Genomic DNA, 27,593 nt, shown 5'->3' with positions numbered 1-27,593 from the left:
GGGTGTTGGTTTGCAGTTGTAAGACCGTTTGCACGCCCACGCCGAAGCGAAACGAACACGCTGTCCTCTCCGCGCGCGGTCTTGCGCTTTTGTTCTCCCGACGGATCGAAGATTGTAAAATTCTAGATTCCCATTTCCTACCGAATATCCAGTTATCCGTTATCTATCTTCGTGCGCGACCTTTGCCCTTCTTCTTTTCCCTTTTTTTCTTTTTTTTTTTCACGCGGGCGCGCAACCGTGACGCGGAAACCTAATTTCATGCTCGACGCGATTACGGCGTCGAAAAATATTGAAAAGCAGCGCGTAATCGTCGACGAGGAAAAGCAACTTTTTCGGTTAGAAAACTGTCTCGTGCGTCTTTAAGACGCGGCGTCGTCGTCGCAATAAAGTACGACGGTTAAAACGTCGCTTTGCAAATCCGCGACGATTAATGTCTGATCCTGGCAATCAACGTAATTTTATTGAACAATAGATAATGACTAGAACCGCGGATTTCATGCGTTCCCGACGAGAACGGGCGGGTGAAACGCGATAAAAGCGACGCTGCTGGAAGAATTCGACAAATTCGACATAATATTGTTTAGCATTATGTAATATTATTCAGTATTATGTAAGATTATTTAATATTATTTAATATTATGCGGTATTATTCAGGACGGAGATAAATAATTATAAATGTCTTATTTTTCACGAAGACCCGCAGTTTAATAGCAACGGACAATTTTTTAATATAAATTGAATTTATCGAACAAGACACTATATCTTTGCATTCAAAAATAAACGAAATCGTTTAGTACATCTTATTCGATAAATATAAAAGGGGCAGCGATCAGCCAACCCTAATAAAATAACATCGAAATTGGCTTTTCATATTTTCATACAGGCTCAGCTAAAAATCTAACAAATATGTGCATATTTTTCCGTCGTTCTACATAATAACAAAATTAAAGAAAATACTCCAGTCATTGCACTAGTTCTTCTATCACTGCAAAAACAAACCTCGAGTCTCACTTGGTCCACTTTGGACCACTTTAAGACATGTCAACATGCTTGTTTAAGAGATCGCAACCTGGCCAAAGTGTCGAGAGAGTCGCAAGACCGCGAGACGGAGAAAACGGCGCCCGTTTTCGGTGAAAATGCGCGGCGTGGAACGGTAGCGGTCTCGCGACAGCGTCGTTCCCATCCTCTGCAGCTGCGTGGGAGAGGCGCAGTGCATCCCTCTCGTATCGGGCCCGCGACCGCGACGCGTGTCGTGCTCGCGCTCTGAAATCCGTATCGGAGCTGAAAGATGGAGATACCATCAATGAGCGTCGAAAAGAGGGAGAATAGGGGTCAAAGTCAAACGGTAACGAAGCTCCGCTCAGTTGTCACGGCTTCGCTGCGCCAGCTAGCCGCGTCGAGTGCGTTCGACTCTGCGATTACGATCCCGATTCTCTGTGGAACGATTACCGATCCTCTGCGATTACGATTCCGATTCTCCTTGGAACGGTTCCGACCAACGAAACAGGTATATTCCATGAACTATGATAAACCGTGAAATTAGTTGACGCGCCCTGCGACCGCGTGCCTCCGAAATCGCCGCGAATTTCCTGGGACAAAAGTACTTGGAAACGTATTGGAAATAGTTGACGCAACGCTATTGTTCGTAGGAGATAATATGTTTCGAAATTTATTCGATGTCGCAGAGACGGATACCGAGAATCGTTCTTTATGGTATGGCCGAGAAAATTATTCAACGAAGCAACCTTTTCTTGAGATTTAGTGGGTGTGATTATTCGAAACAGAGATTTCTTAAGATGAAGTGGAAATTATTATTTGAGATAGCGGTTACTCGAGATTTACTGGAAATAATTAACTGAAGGTACCGGTTCCTTAGGAAGTACTGGAAATAATTAACTGAAGCTTCCATTTTCTTAGAAGATACTATAAATAATTCTTTGAAGCTGCGGTCTCTTTAAATTTACAGGTTATAATTATTAGAAATAATATTTCCTCCAGATGCAATGGAAGTAATTGTTTCAGATAGTATTTTCCTAAAATGTACTCGCAATAGCTATTCGATCTAGTATTCTAAAAACTAATAGAATAAAAAATAAACCCGAAGACAAGATAGTACAATAGTAATAGGAAAACAAGCTCGCTTGTAACATAGTTGTTAAATTACCATTATCACTGATAGTCCATTGAATGAACACAGTTGAGGGAAATAATACTTGCAACTATCTCTTAGTTGAAATTCGTTTGCCTCGTTTGTCCCTTTTATGGGGTTCTCACGTAACGTAATTAATCCTCGCGAATATTTTTTTTCACCGAGAATTGTTCGCAATATCCAAATAAAATCTCTCGCGATCTATGGACGCATCCTTCGGCTGTGAGAAAACGTGCTTCTTTAGTCGCGTTTGTTTGTCTGCCTCTTAGACAATTGCTAAATCGCGTTGACACTAAGCGTTGCCACTAAGTCGCGTTTTCGCGACGGCAGTAACTGTACATCGAGAGACTCGAACTATTTTAATTTTTCTACTAGATCTGTTGACACCTACGCTATTGTTTTTATTAAAAATTCAAGACCGAAATGATTCTGTTTAATTCACTGAAATCCTGAGATGAACGAGTTGCTCTCGCGTGTTTCCGTAATTATCGATGCTGTGATTGCTATATCTACAAAGTGTAATCGTAGTAAAAATAAATCTATCAATTTTACGTTATCAAAAATATTCCTAACCTATGTGTAAAAAAATATTCTAGCTTCGCTTAAAAAAGTGTTCGAAACAATTTTAAATCGTCCCATTAATTTTGCAGTATGCTAAAAAACTGGCGAGTCAGTCGATAAGGCGTTTCAACTAAGTACAACAGTATCGTTATCAGTTGCTTCACAAAATTGCCGTCCGACAAACAAACGGTTTCCTGGTATTGTGACGCTCCACGTGGTAAAAGTATGGGATACTATTTATACTTGTATCGCGGAATTTTTATTGCGAGGATATCATATTTTATAGCAAACGCGGGCAGATCCTCTGTGTGCAACAGTGCTTTCATCTGGTCACTGGAAACACAATGGTCGAATCGTTTCGCTTTGTGCCTTTCTGAAACGTTGCTCGAGGAAAAATAATACCGCGTTTCGGTGCAAACAAAAAAAAGAATCATTCAGAACATCGAGCGCGACGGTGAAAACAGCGATCGATGATACAGAGAGATTGGATCCCGCCCAAACTCTTGCAATTTCGAATATATACCGATGCTTCCATTACGGATTCATTGGCATTCCGAAGTTCTCGCAAAAAAGCTCGACGAATCTTTGACATTTCGATGTAATCGAATTTTTCCGAAGCCTGGGAGATACGGATCGAAAAATCCAATCACTGCGCCGACCAATCGGGAAAGTGTTATTCAACTTTCCGAACGTTGCCCCGTGCTATTTACGATTATTCTCATTTTTTTTTCCGGCTCGTAGATACGTACGGAACATTTGATGACATCAATTTTTAAACTCTCACGTAGAACAATAAACTGTAACAGAGTTAAGAACGATCTCGTCAATTTATTCAAATTATGCCATAAAGCTGCTCGAGTTTAATTCTAAAAACTTCAAAAAAATCAACAAGGCAATTATGGTTAAAAAAAATTATGTCAACGCCCATAAGACATAATCTTCAAAATCGTTAATATCGATAAAATGAAATAGAATAAAAGTATATCTATAAACTCTAAATGATATAAAAATGTATACAATGCAATTTAGACACGTGTAACAAAATCAGCATCGATTCGTTAAATGTTCAATGACGTTCTACTAATCGTGAGACACTCGGTACATCTAGACAGATTCGTCCTCTCGAGTTGCAGTACGTGTTCACTTGAGAGTGGTCCTTGATAGTAATTGTTGAGTAATCCTCGTCAGTGATCATGCTCCAGCCGAAGCAGAGCAAAACGAAAAATGCAGGTTTTATCAAGTTCTATTCTGCAGATTAGATTCTAATTGTTAGGTACGGAAGATTAAGTCTGAGATGTACGTTCACCGGGGAAGCGAATTCTCTACACCATTAACTCCGAATGATAATTGCACCGTGATTTAAACTGCATGCAAACAATTAGTCGGCGAAACAATATTTTTGCTATCTGAATTCTCCATTCTATTTCTAATTGAAGAGTAGCCGGTGAAATACGCGTTTCTTGCGTTCACTTTTTTAACGTGGCATTTGATATTTATCCGGAATAATTACTCGAATTCGTTACTCGTAAATTGTTGGAATAAATTACTCTAATCGAGATTGTTAAATTTTTCGAACAACGCTAACAAAGATAATTCTTATTCGGGTAAAAAACGATAGTTCCTCTTGGAATAAAGGGCATAGCCGATTAAGATGGTCAAAACTGCCCTTAGAGGTTTTTCAATGAGCCATATACCGTTCGATAGCTGACCAATAAAAACTCATCTGTGCAAAATTTTAACCCTATAACTTGTCCGTGAGGGTAGTTACAGGGTAAATTAGATTTCGCGGTTTTCCGGCTTTTTTCCACCTTCAGCGGCTTCCTAAAATTTTGAAAAAAATTTGGCTTATTTTGGACATCAAGCCGGATGTTATAGAATTTTTTCAGATTTTTCAGTTGCAAGCTGTGACTATCAAAAATGAAAAACCCCCATCTTAATCGGCTATGCCCTTTGTATACGAATAGAAACTTATTCAGCTCAATTGTTATCTCGAAAAGTCCTACTTCAATTGAGCTATTAAGATAGTTAGATGATTAGAGAAGTTATATAATTATTCTAATTCTTGCGCTGGTCCATTATCATTTTGCAATACACGTGACATAACGTATATATAAAAATATATATATATATATATATGAAATATTGAAGGAGCGATCGATGTCATAGAACTTTGCTTTGCAATTTCAATCGTGTCCAATAAAATAATTGAACTCGGCGATGTTCCCGAGATTTTTGACACGGTCAGTCGAATGCGTTAATACGCGGAAGCTGGAGTCGTTTGATCCGCCCGCGTCTCCGGCCGCCGTCTGAGAAAATTCGAAAGAACAATGAGCAGTTTTCCTGCTAGACATTCCTCGCTGGGAATTCCGTGAACTGTAACACGTGAGCCGAACAGGAAAACTGTCTCGTTATTCTACGGTAAACAGTAAACAACTCCGCGCGTCGGACAACTGCATTAATCATCATTTGCATGCGGAGAACGTCGCCGCGATGACGGAGGTTCCGCTAGAGTTGTTGCATTGTCACCGGCGAAAATGCGGAAACCTTTCCGGCAACGGTATAACGCGTCGCACCGGTAGTTTTCCAATCGATTGGTCACCAATCTCGATAATCTCGCAATTACCTGACCGCGAATCGCTGCTCGCGATATTACGCGGGCCGCGGATTCGTCGTTGCGTCAACGAACGGGCGCCACGAGTCTTCGATTATGCGCGCAAGCCCGGTCACGCAACCGCGGCTGCAAAATGCATTTCGACGGAAAATTTGTTTTACAAGTATTCCAGGATTAGTTAATTTACTATTAGAATAGTGGAAGCCGATATTATTATTCAAATATTAGAGTATTAATCTTCAATGTTAAAAGATTGAATTTCAAATATTAGAATATTACGCTCCAATATTAATTCAATGTTGGAATATTACGCTCCAATATTAATTCAATAATGAAATATTTAAACTTCAATATCAATTCAATATCATAATATTAATCTTCAATATCAATTCAATATCATAATATTAATCTTCAATATCAATTCAATATCATAATATTAATCTTGAACATTAGAATTCTCTAATATTAGAGTGCAGTTCTGGGTCAATAAACGTTTTACAATGTTTTAAAAACTGCGACAAACGAATCGAGTTTTGTTAAAACGACCAGTTTGCTGGACAATGTGTAAACAAATCTGCGAGCGCAAAAGCAGCAACGGGAGTTGGAGCAACAGCAAGCTTCTCAGAAAGATTCGCTCGAAACAATATCTCTTTTTGGATCTGTTCGAGATAATGTCTTAAATGTTAGTAATATCGTGAGGATCTACTTCTTCGTTTACCGACTGACTCAATGTTAATGAAAATATTTTAAGTTTCCTTGTTTGAGATGTTCCGCCATGCAAACAGTAAAATCAAACAGTGTCGCCTTGGAACCTAGTTTTCGCAAGCTCAAATATTTAATCTCTGATAACGAACGTCTTGTGCCAACACTAAAGAAATGGCGTAGATCTAGTTGCAGAAATTACAATTCGAAAGGGAAGATAAAACGGAGATAAGCCGAACGATTTTATTTTGTTTAATCCTCTACTAGGCATATGCACGAGACAATCACACGCGCCAATTTAACAACTTCCTTCTTTTTCTATATTGTGATATATATTTTTGTATATCTGTATTTATATGTTTTTTATTTTTTCAATGTTTTTCAATTCTATATTTTTTACAATGCAGTGAATGAATGGATGAATGAATAAACAGATAAATAAATAGAGTCATCAAGGGTCACGGAATGGCCTCTGCAGTATCAGTAAATCTGAAATAAACCGTCTGGAATCTGTCGTTTAGGCCAGTTCCGTTCCACTGCATGCAGCTAATAGGCACCGCAATTAAGTAACACGCTGCCACCAACGTAATTAAAGTGATCCACGTTGAAAGAACGAAATAGTCAGGAAAACTGACTGTAAGTACACGACAGTCCACTGTCTCTCGCCTCGTTCGCAACACGGTCCGTGTCAGAAAGGTGACCTCAAATATTAAAAAAAGGAGAGAACCGTCACATCAACATGACGAGTGCGTAGTCCAACGCGTCTCAATCCCAATTGAGATTCTTCTCGTCGAACAAAAAACAGTTAGACGGCGACAACAACGACAAAATAACATTTAAAATCACTTTTCCCAATTCGATTGAGATCCTTGTAAACCGTACGAAAAAAAAACTCGCCAGCTTTTTAGATCAGGATTCCGATCGAGCGACAATGCATTTTCGTGCAATTAAACGCATCTGCTTTTGGTACGGCGCAATTAGAACAACAATGGCACGGTTACAATTAAGAACAATAACGGCACGGTTGTTCCAATTCGATTGGGATCTATCGATCTAATCAGGAAAAACTCGGTCAGTTTTTTTCAATTAACATACGTCCCGAATGAAATGAATTTTTTGCTCGCGTCGTGAAAAAAAAAAACGGACGAGAAAAATGGCCGCGATAAGAAGAATAATCGCATTGTTCTATTGGTTCAAGATCTCTGCAAACAAGAGAAACGCCGACAGAATTTTAAATTGCGTTCTCTTTCGAGTAAAATAGAATCTTGTTCGTTAAACGCGCTTTTTTCTCTTTCGGTGCTATCAGACGAATATCGTCGAGCAGACTGAATAAATGAAAAGTAAAAAGAGTATAAAGAACATAATGGCATCGTTGTGCCAATTAAATTTAGATCTCGGTAAACAGGAAAAACTCTGACGGGATTTTAAATCACGATTCCTCTCGCGTATAAAAAGTTTACGTTTCTCTCCCGTTTGAAACATTGCCGCGATTAGGAGAATATCGCGGGGAGAGACGAATGCCAGCAAAAATGGGAGCAACAATGGCCGCGATAAGAACAATAACTGCATCGTTGCACCAATTCGATTAAGATCTCTTCAACATTAAATTTCTCATTTTAACCCTTTGACTGCGGCGTATTCTATAAATTAGTCTCTAATCTACCTAAGATATTTTTAATTTACTCGCACATCCCTGAGTAATTAATTAATTAGTAATTTAATATGAAGCGTTAACAAACATGGCCAATGTTTACGCCTTATATATAAAAAGCTCCGACCTTTCTTATACAAGGGATAAAAATTACAATAACAATTAAGACGATTCCATGAAAAATGATCACATAAATTACATTACTCGAACAACTACTGCAGCAAGAACTGTACGACATCTGAATAAATCGGATTCTGTCATTCTTATCAGGCAATGCACGCCAATCAATTTTATCGCGCCGTACATTCAGCGTTAAGCAGGAAAAATTCTGTTCTCGATGGGAGATCCTCGCATTGTCGCCTCGTTTGTCATCGCGCGCGGTTAGGCGATCGCCGAGCGTGGCGACGAGCAACACTTGCATCTCCTCTAATTAGAATTCTACCGAAGTAGAAGAACTACGCAGCGACGCGAAGTGTGTCGGCTGCAATAAGGAAACGCGACACGCCGGCACGATAATGAAAGCAATAAACCTCTTGAGTCGCGGCTGATAATAACAAGGACCGCCGCGATTAATTGGACCGCGCTGTCGACTGCTCGGAAAACAATAGACGATAACGCGGATTTTCTTTCCTCTAATCTGAGAGACACTCTCGCTTGACCTGGAATCGGCCGGCGCGATAAAGCCGCGGTTCCGCGACGGTGAGATCGAATGTCCGGGGATCGTAAACGGAATCCAGGAACGGAAGACCATCAATCAGCCCGCAAAAAAGGTCCTGGCTAGCCGGGGCTCTAGTTTCCAATGCTTTCTCCCGAGTTAATGTCTTCATAATTGGAGGATCGCGGGCGACCGAAGAAAGTCGGCTAGCGCTCGACACTTTCCGCGGTCGTCCTATAGGTACGAAGACCAATTTCATGTCGAATAGAATGCTTTATATTGTTGTAAGTGATATTTTTTTATAATTTTATATAATATTGTAATGTTCTGGAATAAGTACACGATTGAAATATGCATTGAAAGTAGCAATTGATATTTTCGAATGAAACTGTGACTATAGATGTTACTTTTAGCATTTCAGTATTAGAATATTGAACTTGAATATTAAAATATTAAATTTCAATATTGAAGTATTAAACTTGAATATTACAATAGAATATTAAATTTCAATATTGAAGTATTAAACTTAAATATTAGAATATTAAATTTCAATATTGAAGTATTAAACTTAAATATTAGAATATTAAATTTCAATATTGAAGTATTGAACTTGAATATTAGAATATTAAACTTTGATATTAAAATACTGGACTACAAATATTAAACTATTAAACTTCAACATTAGAATACTGAACCTCAAATATTAGAATATTAAACTTCAATATTAATTCCGTATTAGAAAATTAAATTTCAATAATAGGATCCTCTAATATTCATTCAAAACTATGAACAACTAAACATCGAATTACTTTGCTACAATTAAATTCAATTATTAATTGCAATTAAACTTAAATTTGCCGAACTCTGCTTAAAAGTTTCGAGCTTTAAAACGAGTCTAATTTTTGTACGAATAATTTTATAAATTCTATAACTTACTTTATAAACTAAAACCGTTTAAAAATCCAGAATTTTTGGACTGCGAAAAGTAAACGAACGCCGAATACAGAGAACCCTGTTGCATTTCTCGATTATTCTCTTCCGGCTCGTTTCGTCAGACGCGTTGCATTTATTAGACGTAAAATTGATGCATATCAGACCTCCCTTTCCCGGCAACTCATTCGCGCGCTCCAACGATCGAGCCGTTTATGCAATTTCGCGTTTTCTGTTCGCTGCATCACGGTTCGGTTATGTCACGACGTATTGAAATCGAGGTTGAAAGAAACGGCGAATTGAGACGGGAGGAGGAAAAATAATGGCGAAGAAATGCGAGTAAGAAATGCAACGAAAACCGTGTGCAAATGGAAATGAAAGGGGTGCGAAAGGAATTGCGTAGGAAATTGTCGATGTCTGTCGGTATTAGAATTTTAGATCGCGATGCGTTCTCTTAGCAATTGATCCATATTTATAGCGAAAGTTTATTATAATTTAAAACGTTTATTTACATTTCTATTAGAAAGCTATTACGAGACAAATTGTTTGTAGAAATTCATTATGATTAATTAGAAATTTCCTGATGGAAATTTATTTTAAATTAACACTTCTGATAATAATCTATGGCAATTTAAAATCTCTAGTAAAAAACTAAGGTAAATTTAAATCTCTACTAACAATCTATTGTAAATTAAAATTTCTGATCAAAATTCTTATTAAAATTTGTATGAGATCCTATCAAATTTTTATTTAAAATCTAGTACAATTAAACTATATCATTAAGCTTCTATTAAAAATCACTTTCAATTCGTCGAATAAATTACTCGAACGTACAATTTGACAATTCACGTAACATTTAACCAATTTAAAAAGCAGACAGGAAACGTCTCCGCAAAATGAACACCCGTTGCAGCGATAACGAAATCGTCAGCGCCAGTCACGCGTTTCTCGTTCACTAAAACCACCGAAATTAATCGAACAGTATTAAATAAAATTCGATCGCTGGTATATCCAAGTTCGGCACAATTTTCGAAAGAGATGGTGGGAAAACGGACGTACATCAGCAGAATCTCCCGCCGTCGAACTGTGCGACACTTATCGCGTTACGTTAGATTCCACGATGCGCTGCGCAAACTATAAATAGAGCCTGCTTCGGCGCGGCCTTAATGGCGTCCAAACGACGGCTTGTTTAACAGTGTTTTTGCAACATTTGCCGTGCTCGCGTTTCGCTGCTCGGACCAGCGGACCAGGCCGATATCTGCAGCCGCCGAGTGGAACTCGCCCGATTTTCTCTGAACACCCTGCGTGCAAGAGGTACTTTCTGCTGAACCGTCTGCAATAATTTTTTTAATCGGTCACGCACGACGATCGATGACGCACAGTCGTCGTCGATCTGGCCATAGTCGAGCAAACTTCATTTGGAACAATACGTCACGAATAAATAATACAATTCGCGGATCACGCGCTCGCGAATAAAATCTTTCGTTCAACGTCAAAGTGATTACAGTAATTATTTCTTCAGTATTAACGACAATCTTATTTTATTACCTAATAATACTTTATTTAGCATTTTTTTATTCGCGTATAATGTTTTACTTTTTATTGGGACAAATTGGTTACGTTTAACCCTAAACCACCCCGTGGGATTGCCGGCGCCCCCACAATATTTTTGAATTATGTGTGAACGTGTAAATAAATACTAAAACATTGAGGTTTTCTTTACTCTTCTAACTAATGCCCTGTTTTATATATTATATTTCGAAAATAATTTATAATATTTTAATTATTCAGATTTTATTTCGACTCACTCCCAGCTCAACAATATCACTCGTACTAAAAAAAATGAAAGAAATCGTTCTAGAGTTAAATGAATTTTGTTATCCCACATTATTATCTTTCAGAATAATTTTTCTCTGCTATGTAATACTGTCGGACGACGGAAAACTTTTCCTCGAAACGATTTGAACAATCGCTCGAGCGAACACTTACTTAAACGATGCCGAACCCGGACTAATCGAGCGGAGAACTTCGATTTACCCGGGGCAGTTAATAATCCGTGAAAAAAAAAAAAACACCGCGCGAAGCTATCGTTCGTTACTTCCCGAGAGCCGCGTTTAACGGCCTCTCGCGGCATAAACGATCGCAGACGTTGATCGCCCGATAAAAATTCTCCCGCGAAATTGCCACACGCCCGGTCTCCCGACGCCGACGATTATTCCCAACGATTCGCGCGCCGGCGAATCGTTTTCAAAGTTCTCCGATCTTAAATTCATCGGTCTCGCGCGGCGCGCGCATAAAGTCCGCGGCTATACGATCGGTCATACGACCGTTAATTTATGCCCGCGTGAAGGTTCCCTCGCGTTCGCTTCGACGGGACAATGCCGTTTCGCGAGTGACTGATTCGGCGCGGAGTGAAAGCTAATTTCGTGGCGGCGGATTAGAACGAGCGAGTGGGACGGGTTGAATTATTTCTTCCGCGGTTTATTGGCCGGCCGTTTGTAATGCCGGCGGACCCAGAACACCCCGCCGTCACGAGCCAGAACCCGCGAGAAATCTTTGAAATTGAAAGCTCCGTGATGCAATTCGCTTTCACGAGCGCGCCGACCAGCGCGAGCTGGCCCGCGCCAGTTGGGTGAGCGAGTAATTAGCCCGGAAATAAGGCGCGCGCTCGCTGCTATCGCTCGCGCGAGCGACGAAATTCTTTCTTTAACTATTTCAGTCGGTTAGTAAACGATACGTACGTATGCTTAAATTTTTCACAAATATTTCCACTGTCTTAAATTTCGTCTAATTTTTTTTTTCAGCGAATTGTAAGATAATAGATACCTTTACATTACCCCCACCCTTCGCGTACGAAGATACCGCTGCGGAGACAACGAAAATGATCTTAAATGACTCCGCTCTGTACCCCTCGAGTGCAAAGGGTTAATGCTCTCATCGTCCTCAATCGTTTTTACTATAAATAAGCGGATGGTTTTCCAAGCGGAAACAATGATTACGTTCGGTGCGGAGCCCTTCTGGCAGTGGAAAAACCAATTGGCCCACGCGGGGCAGATCGTGGCAGTTCTCTGAGCGCAGAAACTGCGGACTTTCAATCTGCGTGAGTGCGAGCACTGTATCGAAATCGGAACAAACGAAAAATATCTAGAAAACGCGCAAGTTTCGGTACGGATCGCCGCGAGAAACGAATTCCGCAACCTCTGGCAGCGAAATTTATAAAAAATTGGGGTATCGTTGGATATGAAAAATGTTTCGAAAGACTGGCGATTGTATTAAATTGTATTTGATATTAACTGATATTTTTATATTAACTGATATTTTATATTAACTGATATTTTATATTAACTTATATTTTATATTTATTCGTTCGCGATATTTTATACGTTCATAACGCGTTGCATTTGACGATGCAGTCAACCCCTTTGTGCACGGAGACATTTGAGCACTGAAATCCTAGCTATTTCTGTCGTCTACGAATATCCTACCTCAATTTTTATTCCCTCTTTATTGTGTGTAGAAGGTCAAAGTTAATCGCGAACATTTAACAATTTATTGGATACGGAAAGAACGTAAAAATTCTTTGAAATTTGCAATATGGAAAATTTTGTGGTGTCTCGCGAGTATCGTCGTTTAAGTGCAAATAGTATATACTGTAGATAAACTAAAAATAATGCAAAGACATTGTGATATACTTTCGTCATCGTTCTCCGTAATTTATTTATCTATTTTCACCATGGCAGCGCATAAAACCTATTCCCATCGAAGGGCAATAAATATATCTATACATTTAAGCCAATGTCGCGGGCAATTTAAATTCAATTAACACGGATTTGCTGCATTGCTTGCAATTTTCCGCGAGCACTTCGCTTGCAAAGAGCGTTCGAACGCGGCAACGGTCCGAGCAAAATCGCGCAGGGTGAAAGGATCCATGATCCAGCGTGAGAATAGTATGATGGAAATCGCGGTGGAACAGTAATTGTGACACGATCCCTCGCGAGCGATAAATTAATTGTTAAAGGAGACCTGAAATACCACTTGGCGAATAAATATGTATGACGGAGTTCCAATTAAAAACAATAGGAAGCGGTGTATCTGATGTCGATTGCGGGCGTGATTGCATGTCACCTATGTTCCCCGATATTTTTCCAATAACAAAGAACAATAACGTTGCTCCACCCTAATGCAATGGAACCCGCCAAGGTCGCGAACTCGAACAACGTAAATCAAATGATATACGAACGTAATCGTTTCTATCGGATAACCATCGTAGAGCAAATCGAACGATAAGTTACGATAGTTTGTAAAAATTGTCAGTATATTATTTTCAATCTGCCGATTAAATAACCAATAAATTCGGTATTTATTGAGAATTTTAATGAAGCCGGCTAATATAATTTCTTAATTATACTTTCGTTTTCGTTATCGTAGAATTGGACGTTTGCTCGTATGCATGTATAAATAATTTAAATACAAATAAACTTGATGTAGGTAAATTGAATGCGAATAAATTAAGTACAGCTAAATTAGATACGGATAAATTAAAAACAGATCAATTAAATACGACTGAATTAAATTGATTTAAATAGGATTCTACTGAATTCAATTCAATTTAATTGAACAAAATTGAATTAAATTGAATTAAATCGAACCAAGTTGAACAGAATTCAATCGAATACAATTAAATTGCATGGAGTAGAATTTAAAAAAAAGCTGGAATTGAATTAAATCAAATAATTGCTGGCGGATCGTCGACTACCATAAATCCTTTCGCGATCGAGAACGATCGTCATAGTAATTTTGTTTAACCTTTCCAACCTTTGCAGCTAAGCGATCGTGAATCGCTGTCGCGTATTTTGTATCGCGTTCGTCATCGCAATTAAGATCGAATCTGGAATCGTGTCTCCCCGGAAACAATGAATGCGACACCTTAATTGCTGCCGTTTCGCGTGGGAGAATATTCTCAAACAATGTCAACCTAGGAAATTTGAGCGGCACGCTAAACGGCGACCGGTTCGTTCGCGTATGTCTTCCGCGTTATCATAATTTCGCGACGGCGTTTAAATGCGTGGCGCAAACCTTCGCAGTCGAAGCACGGATAAGATAAGTGCACCGTGCATAAGTGCACGGCGGGAAGAATTACTTATCGTAGAATAATTTATCATAGAAAAATGGGAGTTATTAATACGAGTGTTTGCTACCCGATGGAAAGAACGTTTTATCGCGAGGACGAGTTCTTTTCCAGAGATAAAGCCGGAGGTCGCGGTTGCAACGAGGTTTTTAAAGAATCGCGAGTGCACACGTGATGGCGTTAGGTGGAATTACACAAGACTGCGCAGCGCTCGATGTCTCCCGTGTCATTTAAACTTCTCGATTTTAATGCAACTGCGATGAGAACGACCTCAGAAAATAATAACTACTCGAAGGCGAATCAAGGAGAAAATCGTGGAACTAAAAAGGAAAATGCATTATCCGTAACTGGGACAGTCGAACATCTACGCTCTGAGTCCGGATGCAAGTTATCGAAATTTTACAGCCTCTGTAGTCTTCATTCTTCACGAATATTTTACAAATATAATATTCTCTACTATTTCCATAGATTTAACTATACTTCAGTTATTTTAATTATACTTAACAACAAAAGATTTCTAGACAAATTTGAACAGATCCAATGCAATTAATAGAGCCTTTGTTCCTCCATTCCAATATGAAAATAGAGGAATTCCCGATGTAATAGTTAAAACGCGGCTGCAGATACTCCCAAGATTATCAGATTCACGTTCGGAATGTTTGCTTTGCTAATTTCTATGACATCAGAGAACACGTTCTCATTCAAATGAAAGCGGTGACGTTTTCAATTAGCAGATTCGTGGTACTCCTTTATCGAAATTACTGGTTTCTAGGTGGCCAACCGTGAAGATGTAATACGTGAAGTAATATACCCGAACACGTGCCACGAGTTACGCGTAATTAGTATCCGTGTAATATACAATAAAATCGATTCCGCGGAATAATCCCCAGTAATAATACAATACCATCTAAATAGGTAAGCGTACATACATTATTAAATGTTTCCGCGTATCTGATCCGAACGGTGCGATCAGATCGCGGCGATGTAATGGATAGTAAAGCCGACGAGCCGTTGCACCGTGTAAAACGTGCGCTGTAATTCATAGCGACTCGTGACAGACAACTGAATAAATAAACTACGTGTTATAGAGCAACTATTTACGCTGGATTAAGTTATGCGAATCGTTAACCCTTCACACTCGATTGGCGGCACTAGGAATTGCTGTTCCATTTATTAAAAGCATTTCGAAATTATTCATGTTTCTGTGTTCGAGAAACTTAGAAAAAAAAAAATAGAAATTTTCCTATGCATTCAATAGATTCTCAATTTATTCATATATTTCGTAGCAAGATTGTATTCTCGTTCATTTAATGCACGTCTTATTTATTTGTTTATATTCTCAATCATTTGATATTCTTGATTACCTATTTATTCATAAACGCTTTCCATTCTTGTTCTTTTAATATTTTTATTCATTTATTCCTTCATAAGTATTTCCTGCTCTTACATATTTATTAATTTCTTTAGGATAATAATATTTTTACTTTTTTCTCTTCAATAAATACTCTAAATACTATGAATAAATATTCTTACACGTTCCCATTTACACACCGATGCATCCGTAAGCATCGCGTGTTCGAATTACTTCCTCATCCATTTCCTGCACTGATCCTTATAAAGTATAGCATTTCGAACAACCTAGGCGTGTATATGCAAATACGCTCATGCAAAAAGGTTTCTCCGAACCTATTTGTATTCACCGTGATCATTCACACGCAGTTTCCTGGAATATCGGAGTCTGTCGCGTATGAAACGTTCTTTAAATGTCGCGCCCATTGTGTGCCGGAAGGAAAATCGAGGAGAATTTCGTCGCAGCCGCACAAAAGTCTGAAAGAAGAAGAACGAATGAATTTTGCGGTGGTCGCGAACATTTTTTTCCCGAAGGTCGCGCGCGCGGCCAGGAAATTCAGCAGGCTGGAAACCACTCGGCGCGTGCTCGCTAATATTTTTTCGTGACTAGGCGGATTTTCAATTAACCGCGAATTATTTAAGCGGCCGTGATGCGGCGACGTCTCGTGACGCGACGCGCGAGACGCATCTGCTTGTTTTCGAACGTTGCACAATCCACTTAATGCGGCTCGAAACACGAACAACTCTATTGAAAACGGCGCGCGCCGCCGTCTGTGTTCTCATGGTAATTCGATGATGCAAGTCTTTTCAAAATTACCGACATGCTCGCGCGTATATCGCCAGCGACGCCCCTACCTTTATCTGTACGATCGCAAAAGTTGAACTATTAATACTGGTTTGCATTAACGCCCATGAAACGACGCGTACTATCGATCGTATAATTCATCGGTGTTTAATTGACCGATCGGATTTCTCGGAAGCTGAAAAGACCAGCGATCGGCAAACAGCTTTTGGATATGTCGCGGAACGTATAGATCTCTTCTTTTTATTTTGTTCACCTAAAACAACCCTTGCGTCTATCTACTTTCAAAAGTAAAGAAATTGTTAGAACATTTTCATTGAGTCTATTAAGTGTAGAATAGACAAATTATTATTTTTGCGAGGGTTCAGAAACGAATACGTTTATGCAATGTCTAATAATTAATTTATGATTAAATACTGTAGCAAGGTGGTCTTTGTACTTCGATGAAAAAGGAACAGAGAAAAGGGCACCCCTTTGCGACAAATTACTTTTTTTAGAAATTTGTTTTAGGATCCACTCTGTATATACACTTTGTTTACTTGCAAATAGTATATTTTTTTAATCAAACTGATCACTTCACAAAGACTAGAAAATATGCGTCGAGCTGTAAGGGATGTTTCCATCCAATGACTTCAATGAACAACTTGACCCCTGAATCTATGATCCAAAGTAAACGTATCTATTACCGTGCTTTTAACATTAGTATGAAAAACGACACGACCGATGTACCAATATTGGATCAGCTGGTCAACAGATAAAATCGCCTTGGCAACCGATTAGCCACATCAATTCCCAACAGACTCGAAGGCTAGAAAGATGATATCCCCAATGTTAGCTTTCTTTCCATTTAGCTTTTGTTTCGTTACTGAATCATTATATTATTAAAATAGAATTAAACAAGAATATTAAATAATAGAACGGGGTAACTATAGTTCACCATACAGTGAAAAGGTAAAGATGCAAAGTAAAAGTCAACATATGCCCAGAAGGCAAGGATTAAATAAACGATAATAAGATGAAATCACTGGTATATGCTTTCTTTTCATTAGAGTAGAATCAAATGAGAAATACTATAATTACAGATCACTGTACAGTCAAAAGGTAAATATGTAAACCGAAAGTCATCGTGAGCCCAATAAGCAAGGATTAAATAAATAATAATAAGATGCGATCGTCGGAACAGCTCATCAGTGATCCACTATGCAATCTGTTAGATCATGCAACGTTGGATGGCAGATAAAGCCACTTAGTGGGGCACGATACGTCGATAGGGTTTTAATCGGTAAATGGTAGAGCAGAAAGAGGAAATAAATCGTATTGCTGATAAATGTTATCGTCAGTTGACGGTCTGGCTTCGCGCTAACAATATCGCGTTCCGTTCTCGCTCGCCAAGTTGTGCAGTGTGCCGGGTCTAGTGTTTCCGTCGATGACAAACCTCGACGAAGAGGATTCGACTCAAGCCACCGCGAGTACGTTGCCGCAATTAGTAAGTAGCCGACCGAACAGTTCTTGAAAATCATTTCCTGACGACAGTCCGGCATCAACGCCGCCACTTAAATGCTGTCATTAGAAGCATGATGGCGCTAGGATAACGAATATCTCTGGGAGGGTAGATAAAATTTCAATGAGACAATCGCGACGGGCAATGATACTCTATGATCGACATTATGCAATGCCTGGACGCAACGTGCCGGTGACAATCGACAGAGCGAATGACTAATGTTGTGTAGCGTTATTTATAAGTACTTTTTGTTTGCCTCTGGTTCTAGATAATAGAACTGGATTCCGAAAGTGTAAATACAGAACGTGATCAATTGTTTAGTCTTCACCGGTCCCTTCAGAGATGTAAACGATTTTGCTGTTGACACGTATAAGGTCATATTTGAATTATCAATGACCCTGTTCAAACTGTTCTCTTTCCTTGAGACATGAATATTTTCACGAAACGTGTAGAAGATCGCGTATGTATATTACTTCACGTGATTATGCAGAATTTGTGAAACGAGCAATTTCGTGTATACCGTGGTGTAAAATATTCCGGGTCACAAGAGACCCATACTCTTCCAAATAAAACAGAATCCCCGATCTCGTAACTCGATTCATTTCTTAGCGCTTTTAAAGATAAATGCATAATCTCTACCTAATTTGCTTAGTAATGATAAGACGATTTTCCTTGATGAAGATTACATAAAACATGCAGTGATGTGGCTATTGCTCTTGCAACGAAGAAAAACATGATAATAAACATGTATGCTATTAATGTCGATGTGCAAAGAGATATGCACAAAAAGCTGAGCAAACGGTGGGACAAGGTCAGCGAAAACACGCGGAGCCCTGGGGTAGCCTTTTGGTTAACTACCCCAGAAACATTGTTTACACGCCGAATGATTCCTCCCTTGATCAACTAAAAATAAATAAATGAAGTCGATGCTTTCAACGCCGGTCTCTGAAACAATCATTTGTAACACTTTACTTTGATGATTATGTACGATACCTAAATATTGAATCGATGCATAATTGATGCACTTTCAGCTAAATAAAAAGTAAACCATTCTGTAAAAGTAACAAGTTGTTTTCGGATAAAACAGCTCTAAAGACCTAATACAATAACGTTTAATTTCAGGTAAACCATGACTCCGTCCATTGAATCGTCGCCAATCCAGGACTTGGAGGCGCTGCTAGCCCAGAGTCTGGGTCCGAATTTTGAGATAAAGAATCTAGAATGGAAACCGCTAACAGCTCCAGGAGAGAACTTCGGCAGCATTATCCTAGCCCTGAACGTGACAGTGACTCGGTCCAACAAAACAGAAACTTTGAACCTAGTCGCGAAGCTGCCGCCCACATCGGAGTACTTATTGGACCTGTTCGACAGCCCTGTCTCGTTCCAAAAAGAGTTGGAGTTCTACAGCGTGATGACGCAGGAATTCGAGAAGCTTCAACTGGAGAACGGAATAGAAGAGAAGGATCTGTGTATACTGGCTCCTAAGTTCTACGGAGGAAGATTGGGCCTGCGGAACCCGAAGGTGTTCGACGAGCAAGCGGTCATCATCTTGGAGAACCTGAAGTACAATGGCTACGATACCGCAGACAGGATATACGGACTGGACAAGGAACACACGGAGTTTGCGTTGCAAGCACTAGCGAAACTGCACGCTCTGACGGTGGCGCTGAAACTTAAGAAGCCTCAGGTGTTCCAGAAGATAGCGGCTAATGTCATGGAGGATATCGTCAATGAGACGACGGAGAAATGCATCCTCGATATGATGAAGAAGGCGCAGAATGACCTGCACGAGATGGAGGAGGCCAAGCCTTATCTAGACCGCGTCGACAGAACCTTGGAGTACGGCGAACAAGGGAACAAGAACGCCGCGAAGCCGGAGGAACCCTGGGCAACGCTGGTTCACAATGATTTCTGGGTGAACAACATGATGTTTAGACATAACGCCCGCGGGGAGCTTGCCGGCGTGAAGATCGTCGACTTCCAGCTGAGCGTTTACGATTATGGCATTAATGACCTCATCTTCTTCCTGGTGTCCAGCGCGAACAGAGAGATCCTGGACCACAAACTGGACGACATGATCGACTACTACTACAATAGCTTCATCAAGTCGTTGAAAAAGTTGAAGGTCGACACGGAAAAGTTTTCGAAGAAGAATTTCGACGAGATCGTGAACCGCTGCGGGCCCACCAAGTTGAGTCAGTGCCTGATGATGGTACAAGTGATTCAGGCTCCCAAAGGAAATGGTCCGGCATTGGAAGACCTAACAGAAAACGTATTCTTAACGCGGTCTGGTGACAACGACGTGTACAAGCAAAAGCTGCTGCACATCGTGCAGCTGTTCGAGAAACGAGGATGGTTGATAGAATAGTATTGAATTCGATTGTTACTGCGTTGTTAGAGAAATTGTTGTTATTCAAGATTATTTTTATACGCGATATACTTAAAGTACAAATACGATGACAACGAATGCATGTTTTATATTATAGTAAATTGTATTTGTATGAGTGGCTGCTAGTGTATATATAATATACGTATATAAATATATGATAGAAGACATTAGGGATAAATAATACGCCGTATCTGAGAGCTGCATTACACGAAAAGACCAAATATAACAATTACTTTTTTAACGCTTTACAAGTTGTATACACCAGTGATGTACACAAATATTTTTATGCTTCTCAAATATTATTGCTTGTTATGAATCTGGAGGCGAATGTGTAAATAATAAAATGTATTTTTGAAAAATAATATCGTATTAATACACACGTCGCCGTGACAGTGTAATCGTTGAGTAACCAATACGATTATGTAAATGCACAGGTGCATGTTCCAGAGTCTATTATCTCATACTTATTACGTGTTTTGAATTCATGCTGCAATCACGGTTTCCGAGCACATATTTGTGGTCACGTGAAATAGAGATATTGTAAATAAAGTCTTATTTGGGTTTTCATCGGCAGATGCAGACTATATTTTATGTAACACGACGCTGAAACAATCAGCAGACTATTTTTTTTCTTGATTTGGATAATGCAGCGATCAACGTTATAGTTACACAATGCGCTTTTTTGCATCGGAAGAGTATATATCTGTTTTAATAATCGCGAGCTCGGTACCAAAGAAATTTCTTTTTCAAGATCGTATTCGCCCTATGCACACTTCTCGCTAAATCCGTATACCTTTTAAGGCATCAATGGATGCGATATAAAAAAATATCATTATTAAACAATGTTTTAAACGAAGCAATATTAATGTGGTCCCAAGTCTTTAGAACTATTCACAGAAAATGCAAGGGTACTCACCTCCAGGAGATCCGCCACCGTATCAGGTAAGTTGAACTCCCTCACAACACGTAGCCGCACCTGCCTGTTGATCTCGTGCCGCGACGACAGCGGTAAATTGATAGCCCGCTGACAACTGGGAGACTGCCTCAATTTCTGCTCACGTTTCATCATAGCTGCCAAGGTTACTGAATCTGGAACTTAAATAAAACCTAAACTGAACAAGTTCTTCCTAAGGGAGAGACGTCGCTGAAAAGTTGCAGTTAAAGTACCTGGAAACGCGGCTGCGAGGACGTCTACGCCTGCCGTGCCTATTGGTCTGGGTTTCTCGTCAACCATGTACAAGGCATCGGGAATATCGGCAACGTACCGTGGCCTTCGTAATCTCACTAAATCTGCTTCTTGGACCATCTGTTCCTCAACTAAAGACTGCGGAAAATGAAGAGCGTTATTAGTATACCGATGAGACGATTTTGATTTATTTACATTTACCTTTATTTCCTCGTAATACGGCATAAACAGTCTCGGCCTTACAAAAAATCCATTCTTCTTCCCACCCCTTATCCAAGCGTTCATTCGAAGATTCTCCCTTTCATCCCCTATCATGTGACTCGGCGGGGTTGACACCAACCCCCTCCTAATAGCCTAAATACAAAGAACACGTCCGTTGTAAACCACGTGAAATCAATAAGTCCGCGGATGTTCTTTATAAATATGAGAAGGAAGTTTTTGTTAAGGTATCACTAAGCAACTTATAAATTCTTACCTGTGTCAGTGCTTCACTGTTAGGCGGTAATATGTGATCCATCCTGACAAGAGGTAAAAGTTCGCTGAGTATCTCTCGTAATTCTATGTCGCTTAGGTCCCTTTTCTTCAGCCCCTTTCTTGTCACGGAGTGCACTGTATGGCTAAGTAAATTAGGCTCTCTGTCTTCCATACGGCGCACCAATTCTTGTTCCCCCCACTTGAGTACTGCCTGCAGTATTTCAAGCTCGCTAGCTTGCAAAAAATGACTTTGCAAAACGTTCGCCAAGTGTGCATGATCCAACTGATGGAGGATGGAAGAAGAGGCGACTGGCTGGAATTCCTCTCTCAGGTAATGCAACGCTTGTCGGTGTACCCATGCGGATCCGTGAGGTTGACTACCCCATCTGGAAATCGAGGCAAATGATAGTACAAATAACACGACTTCGGGTTGCAACTAGTAAAAGATCCGATTCGCAATATTTACTTCAGTACAGCTGGAAGCGATTCCAATGTAAGGTATTCTAAAATAAGATCTTCACAACCCTGTGACAGTATATCTAACTCCAAAAATCTGCCGATTTGGTACAATTCCATTGCTTCCTCCAACGGACTTGGTCGAACACGTCCAGTATGTGTGAGAGCTTGAACCTGGACGCAAATACAAGTAAATCAACCCACACGGCTTTGAAATCGTTAGGAATCACCTTATTCGAAAACACTGCATAACGTAACGTCCAAAATTAAATGACCGTCCAACATATTTCAACATCTTTCGATGTTTCAATATTCAATAGACACATAATCTGAATGTAAGAACCATTCTTCTGCATTGTACCCAGGTTTTGAAGCAACTGTTCCGAGTGATCTATTGGTTATTGAAACATACGATATTTGTTGAACAGTACAATGGAAGCCATTTGTAAGCAACATATTTACCTCTCCAAGACTACCGGCGCTGTTTCCGCAACCATTACCTCTCATTATTAACGACAAATCAACGGTATCTAAATACACTGCATGTAATAATACTCTGGCATATCGTTTGGGAATTACACTCTCGTCCAAAACTATTCTAGTAGGTATATGAAGCGCCCTTTCTGTGTGATCTTCCCCCGATCTAGTCCGTCTTTGTATTAAGTTCCTGAAGAACGGAGATCTCGCAGAAAGTATCGCTTTATGACATGGCAGTTCTAACTTTGGCCGGAATCCGTATTCTGAACTTCCACTATCTGGTCTCTGATAATCACTGTCCGACGTGAACACTAGTGCAGCGTCCGCGTAATCACCGGTGTCCAGCAAATATCTGAGATCGTGTTCCAACGGGTTCGGCGTGCCGAATTCTTCCCCTAAACGCCGCAGAAGATTCGCCTCCAGAGCTGCATCGTGAGGGCAAATATCACCAGTGTAGAGGTAACGCAATAGGGCTGAAAACATTTGAACCTCGAGGTTCGGCGTTCTCAGCTCCAAGCATATCCTGGCACCGTACCCTAAAACGTAACACGAACCGTGGTATAACATTCTTTCTTTACTTATCAGCGTTTCAACGATTTAAAAGACGCTACTTGTATAAACAAATCATGTATCTATGTACCTGGACACCCAGCTAACAAGTCCCTAAAATACGGACAACGTGCAGACAGCAGAGCTCTGTGAACGGGAAAACACGCTCCACGGTAAACGAGATCCACATCAGAGCAGTGTTTGTAATCATATAACATAGACAAGTCTTGTTTGTACGTTGCTGCTGGTGGCCTAGCTAGTTCAGCTTGAACATGAAGGTCTTTTAATGCAGCCAAGGCCTCGTACTCTTCCAGAAGAGCCGTCGCCTCCAGGTGGCTCCAAGTTGACACCAAATCTCTGATTATTCTACCATGATCACAGGCCTTCGAAGACCTGCGTCTTCGAATGAATTTCTTTCGCAACGTCGCGAACCCCGTCATTTTCCTCTTCTTTTCCCTGAAAGTGGAACAGATGTCCTGGCTTTCTCACTGAATTCTTTGTCACAATTGTTGGCTCGGTATTAAAAAGTGTTCGCTAAGATTCTGAGAATACCAACAGCTGCGGTTAATTATGTGGAACTGTATCAGCAAAGATTGGGCTATAAAATGCAAAGCACAAACAAGATACCGTAGAGAGTCAATATTTAACTACCTGATAGCAATGCCATGTTGATCGGGATTAGCAGAAGATGAGAGTCTAGCTGCTTGTACTGAATCTCCACCTACACTGGTGATGCTTGACGATGCAGAAGCACCCATTCTATGTATCATGTAGGAAGCATCTCCACGCCGTCTTTTAACAAACCAGCAATCCCTTTTATCGGAATTATGTACCTCCTTTGGTCGTCTGCGTTGCAATACACATGGAGTCAAAATTCGGAATACATTCATTGCTCACCCAGACAACAGCCTGAAATCATTGATATGCCAGGGTAATATAAACATGTCTCGAGGATTACTTATTTTATCTGTTACTAACAGCAAGTGAACCTTGAACCATGCCATTGAAAATTTTCTTATATTACATTTGGAATAATTATTTTAAACATTCTTCACAAAGGTTTCTAAGACGGTGGTCAAAGAGTAGATAATTTTCAATGTCAACACTTCAGAGCACCAAAGCCAAGAACAATGGCTTTTTTTAAAGTGCAACCTCCGTTGTTCAATAAACAATTAATAACTAACATGCTCTATAAATAATACTTTTATGTACAATATAAAATAAGGTAAATAATTTCTTATTATTTTTGCATTTCATATCATTTTTTATATTGTGAAATAAACCTTCGTCGATACGTTCATTGTTCGTGTAAAATCTTTGTTGATTAACTTGATTTCCTGTGATTTCGAACGCATGTGTTTCAGGAGTTTTTTTTTTCTTTTTTTTTTTAAAGAAGCTTCCACACGCGCTTCGAGTGGTTTACGTAAAAACAACGAAAGCCGTCGATCGCATCTGAAACTTTCACTTTGTTAGCTAACGTATGATATTTACCTAGAAAGTGCTCTGCATTGATTCGGAAGCGTCTTTTAAATGGATATCTCAATGCTCGAAAATTTGTTCACCCATATCCGACGAAATTATCGAAGCTTGAAAGGAATAAATTTTTGAAAGTCATCACATGTCCAAACGCCCGCTTACAACAATTATCTTAATGCATTATTCTAAGGGTAAACTGTTTCATTAATGCATCTAAATATCTAATCAGCACAGAAGCCGTGTGTAAACACTGTTTTTAAAAGTAACTTTCAGCAAACAGGTGTAGACGAGACAACGTTCGAAATAATAATCATTGTTTAAATAACTTTTCTGTGAAATCGTGTAAAAAGCTTCTAAAAACAATCATGCACAATTCAAATTAATGTTTCAATCAGTACAAGAGATATACAAACGCTGCAATTAAAAACAAAAGGACCCTTCATAGAAAAGTTAATACAATTACTACAAAAACACAATGCTGTGGCTGTTAACAACAAAAAATGCTGTAGAAATTAGTAAATAAAAAAATGTCCTGTTACAATTAAATCAAGGATAACAATAGAGGAAAAGTAATAGCAAGTGTGAAGAGAGAAACACATATGAAATCAACAATGCCTACAAAACTCCAAGAATACTCTTGTTATCAGTGTTTATTATTGCACAGATGACCTTTAATATCCAATATATGTATACTGGGTGCAAAGATTGAACTATAAGGTAGCAGGAAGTAAACTACAACAGATACTAGCATCATTCTCTGCTGAACAAGAACTGCTATAATTAACATACTATACAATCTATTAACAATATACTGTTATAAATACATGCAATATAATTCTATCAGCTAGTCCTGACAACTAATATATACAAATTTCAAGTGAAACATAAACGAACAAAGCAAAAAATTGACACATACGTGTATGCATATATATATAAACAAATACAATTCATTTAACATTTATCGACGACTTATGAACAAATCGTCGCCGTTGACGCACACGAACAAACGACGTCGTTTCTACAGATGGAAATTCTACCGAATGCAACGGATTATCGAGAAACAACAAATATCTCGGGAAAAATACGTAGCCCGTCGAAACAACAATCGACTGACGTAAATACACACGTACGTACACATCACACAGAGAGACGGATTGCCGTGTGCACTGCTGCAAAATGCAACACTCACAATTGAGGACACTCGGATACAACATCACTGGCACACTTATTTAAACCGAATGCCACGAAAAATTCAGCGCGGAGAAGAAGATCGCGTATCAGCTACGAACGATCACGACGGCGGAACGCGGATCCAGATCGACTGTATCCAGCGATTCTGTCAGAAAAACAGCATCGAAAACCAGCTCTGACAGCAACACCAATAGGTCAATAGTAGTCAGCTGAGCTATGATCGCGATCGCGTTAACAATGCGTATGACGTACGCGGTTCAGTCACCTTCGCGCGTCAAAAAGCGAGAGAGAGAGAAAGATCCAACGGTGAAACTAAAAGCCCAGATAATTAACAGAGGAATATATGCGAGGTGTGTAGGGCAACCGAGGCAGCGAGATACACTGAATCAATGTAAGCAAGTGGGGAAACAAGCGGGCAAGCAAAGGTGACCGAAACAGATCCAGCAAAGCCCGGAAACGTATCGTTTACCTGGATATCGGTCGTGCACGGGTTCCATCCATTATTCTGAGCCCGGCTGGATTGCCTCGAACTGACACGAGTAATCAACACAAAGTGCGACGGCCATGTTTATACTCGTCGACTTAGCTACATGTAAATAAAAGTTTATCGCGGCACAGTGGGTTCCTCACCGTGGCCCTGTCCTCCTCCATATCATCGGCGAGCTCGAATCCGTGGTCTTTAGAACAGGCAACGAACATCCCGCGTCAAACAAACACGATCGTGGAGCCGACGTCGCATTTTCGCGAGCACTGGGAACAACTGATCGGTCGCAGGAAAACAAATCCTGAGGGCGGTCATGCTAGACTCGGCCGACGGCACGATCGAAATCACGCAAGAACTCGGGAACACCGTGATCCGATCGTTTGTTTATGTTTCGCGACGCTTTCACAGATAACAGCGTATCGTTTTAAGGCATACACGCAGCGACAGGATTTTTCTGACACAGAAAAATTTGCTCGCGTCTGATCATGCGCGGGTTACAGAGATCCCACGATCCCCCGGACACCCGTCGCCGCGATCCTATGAATTCGATCACAAAGTTCGAAGGTTAGGTTTATCGGCTAGATAGCAATAATAATACGGTCTGTATTATTGACGGACGACGCGACAAGGTTGTTCAAGCGATTCCTACGGCCGGGATCTCGTTCGTGGAAACTGTTATCCTGCGTTTCCATGGAACTGACGAATTCTTTGGCCTAAAGGAGGAGCCACAATGCAAGCGTCCCACACTGGCCGCCGTGACCGCGTTCAAATGTCGAACGATTCGGCGAAGGAATATTGTATTTCATTTCGTCAAATTTGCGATGAATAATGCTTTGATGAGGAAACGTTATCGCTTAGTAACGCAAACAAT

General features: G+C 39.9%; 2 protein-coding genes across 9 annotated transcripts in view; one reads left to right on the top strand and one right to left on the bottom strand.

Annotated features, from left to right (window-relative positions):
• The window catches only part of LOC144470685 (BTB/POZ domain-containing protein 7), a 33,970-nt gene extending 6,386 nt beyond the window's left edge, over window positions 1-27,584 (bottom strand). The window contains exons 1-11 of one of the 6 annotated variants that reach the window (XM_078182126.1): window positions 26,708-27,584; window positions 25,063-25,157; window positions 24,223-24,480; window positions 23,663-24,027; window positions 23,008-23,558; window positions 22,556-22,719; window positions 22,091-22,475; window positions 21,817-21,969; window positions 21,597-21,753; window positions 21,346-21,524; window positions 15,930-16,214 (exon numbers count right to left, since the gene is read on the bottom strand). In XM_078182126.1, coding sequence (XP_078038252.1) covers window positions 16,074-16,214; window positions 21,346-21,524; window positions 21,597-21,753; window positions 21,817-21,969; window positions 22,091-22,475; window positions 22,556-22,719; window positions 23,008-23,558; window positions 23,663-24,027; window positions 24,223-24,461 — 2,334 coding nt within the window. In that variant the 5' untranslated portion in view covers window positions 24,462-24,480; window positions 25,063-25,157; window positions 26,708-27,584 and the 3' untranslated portion in view covers window positions 15,930-16,073. Of the gene's footprint in view, window positions 1-15,929; window positions 16,215-21,124; window positions 21,223-21,345; window positions 21,525-21,596; window positions 21,754-21,816; window positions 21,970-22,090; window positions 22,476-22,555; window positions 22,720-23,007; window positions 23,559-23,662; window positions 24,028-24,222; window positions 24,481-25,062; window positions 25,158-26,707 lie in introns of those variants that run through there. The other 5 variants (XM_078182127.1, XM_078182122.1, XM_078182124.1 and 2 more) reach the window with 5 other exon arrangements.
• LOC144470687 (uncharacterized) lies at window positions 1,340-20,812 on the top strand. 3 transcript variants are annotated; one of them, XM_078182128.1, is made up of 2 exons: window positions 1,340-1,507; window positions 19,163-20,812. In XM_078182128.1, the coding sequence occupies exon 2, from the start codon at window positions 19,170-19,172 to the stop codon at window positions 20,406-20,408; it is 1,239 nt and encodes a 412-aa protein (XP_078038254.1). In that variant the 5' UTR covers window positions 1,340-1,507; window positions 19,163-19,169; the 3' UTR covers window positions 20,409-20,812. The 3 variants fall into 3 exon arrangements, with proteins under 3 accessions (XP_078038254.1, XP_078038256.1, XP_078038255.1); XM_078182130.1 differs by lacking the exon at window positions 1,340-1,507 and adding an exon at window positions 10,421-10,573; XM_078182129.1 differs by lacking the exon at window positions 1,340-1,507 and adding an exon at window positions 17,863-18,025.
• Window positions 27,585-27,593: the final 9 nt, after the last annotated feature.

Source organism: Augochlora pura, chromosome 6 (assembly GCF_028453695.1).
Source record: "Augochlora pura isolate Apur16 chromosome 6, APUR_v2.2.1, whole genome shotgun sequence".
NCBI classification, from domain to species: Eukaryota; Metazoa; Arthropoda; class Insecta; order Hymenoptera; family Halictidae; genus Augochlora; species Augochlora pura.
Note: the sequence above shows the minus strand (reverse complement) of the source record. Positions and strands in the feature narration are given on the sequence as shown.

What these genes read in the sequence shown, in the direction of transcription:
- LOC144470687 (XM_078182128.1), top strand. Translation starts at nt 19,170, where the DNA reads ATGACTCCGTCCATTGAATCGTCGCCAATCCAGGACTTGGAGGCGCTG.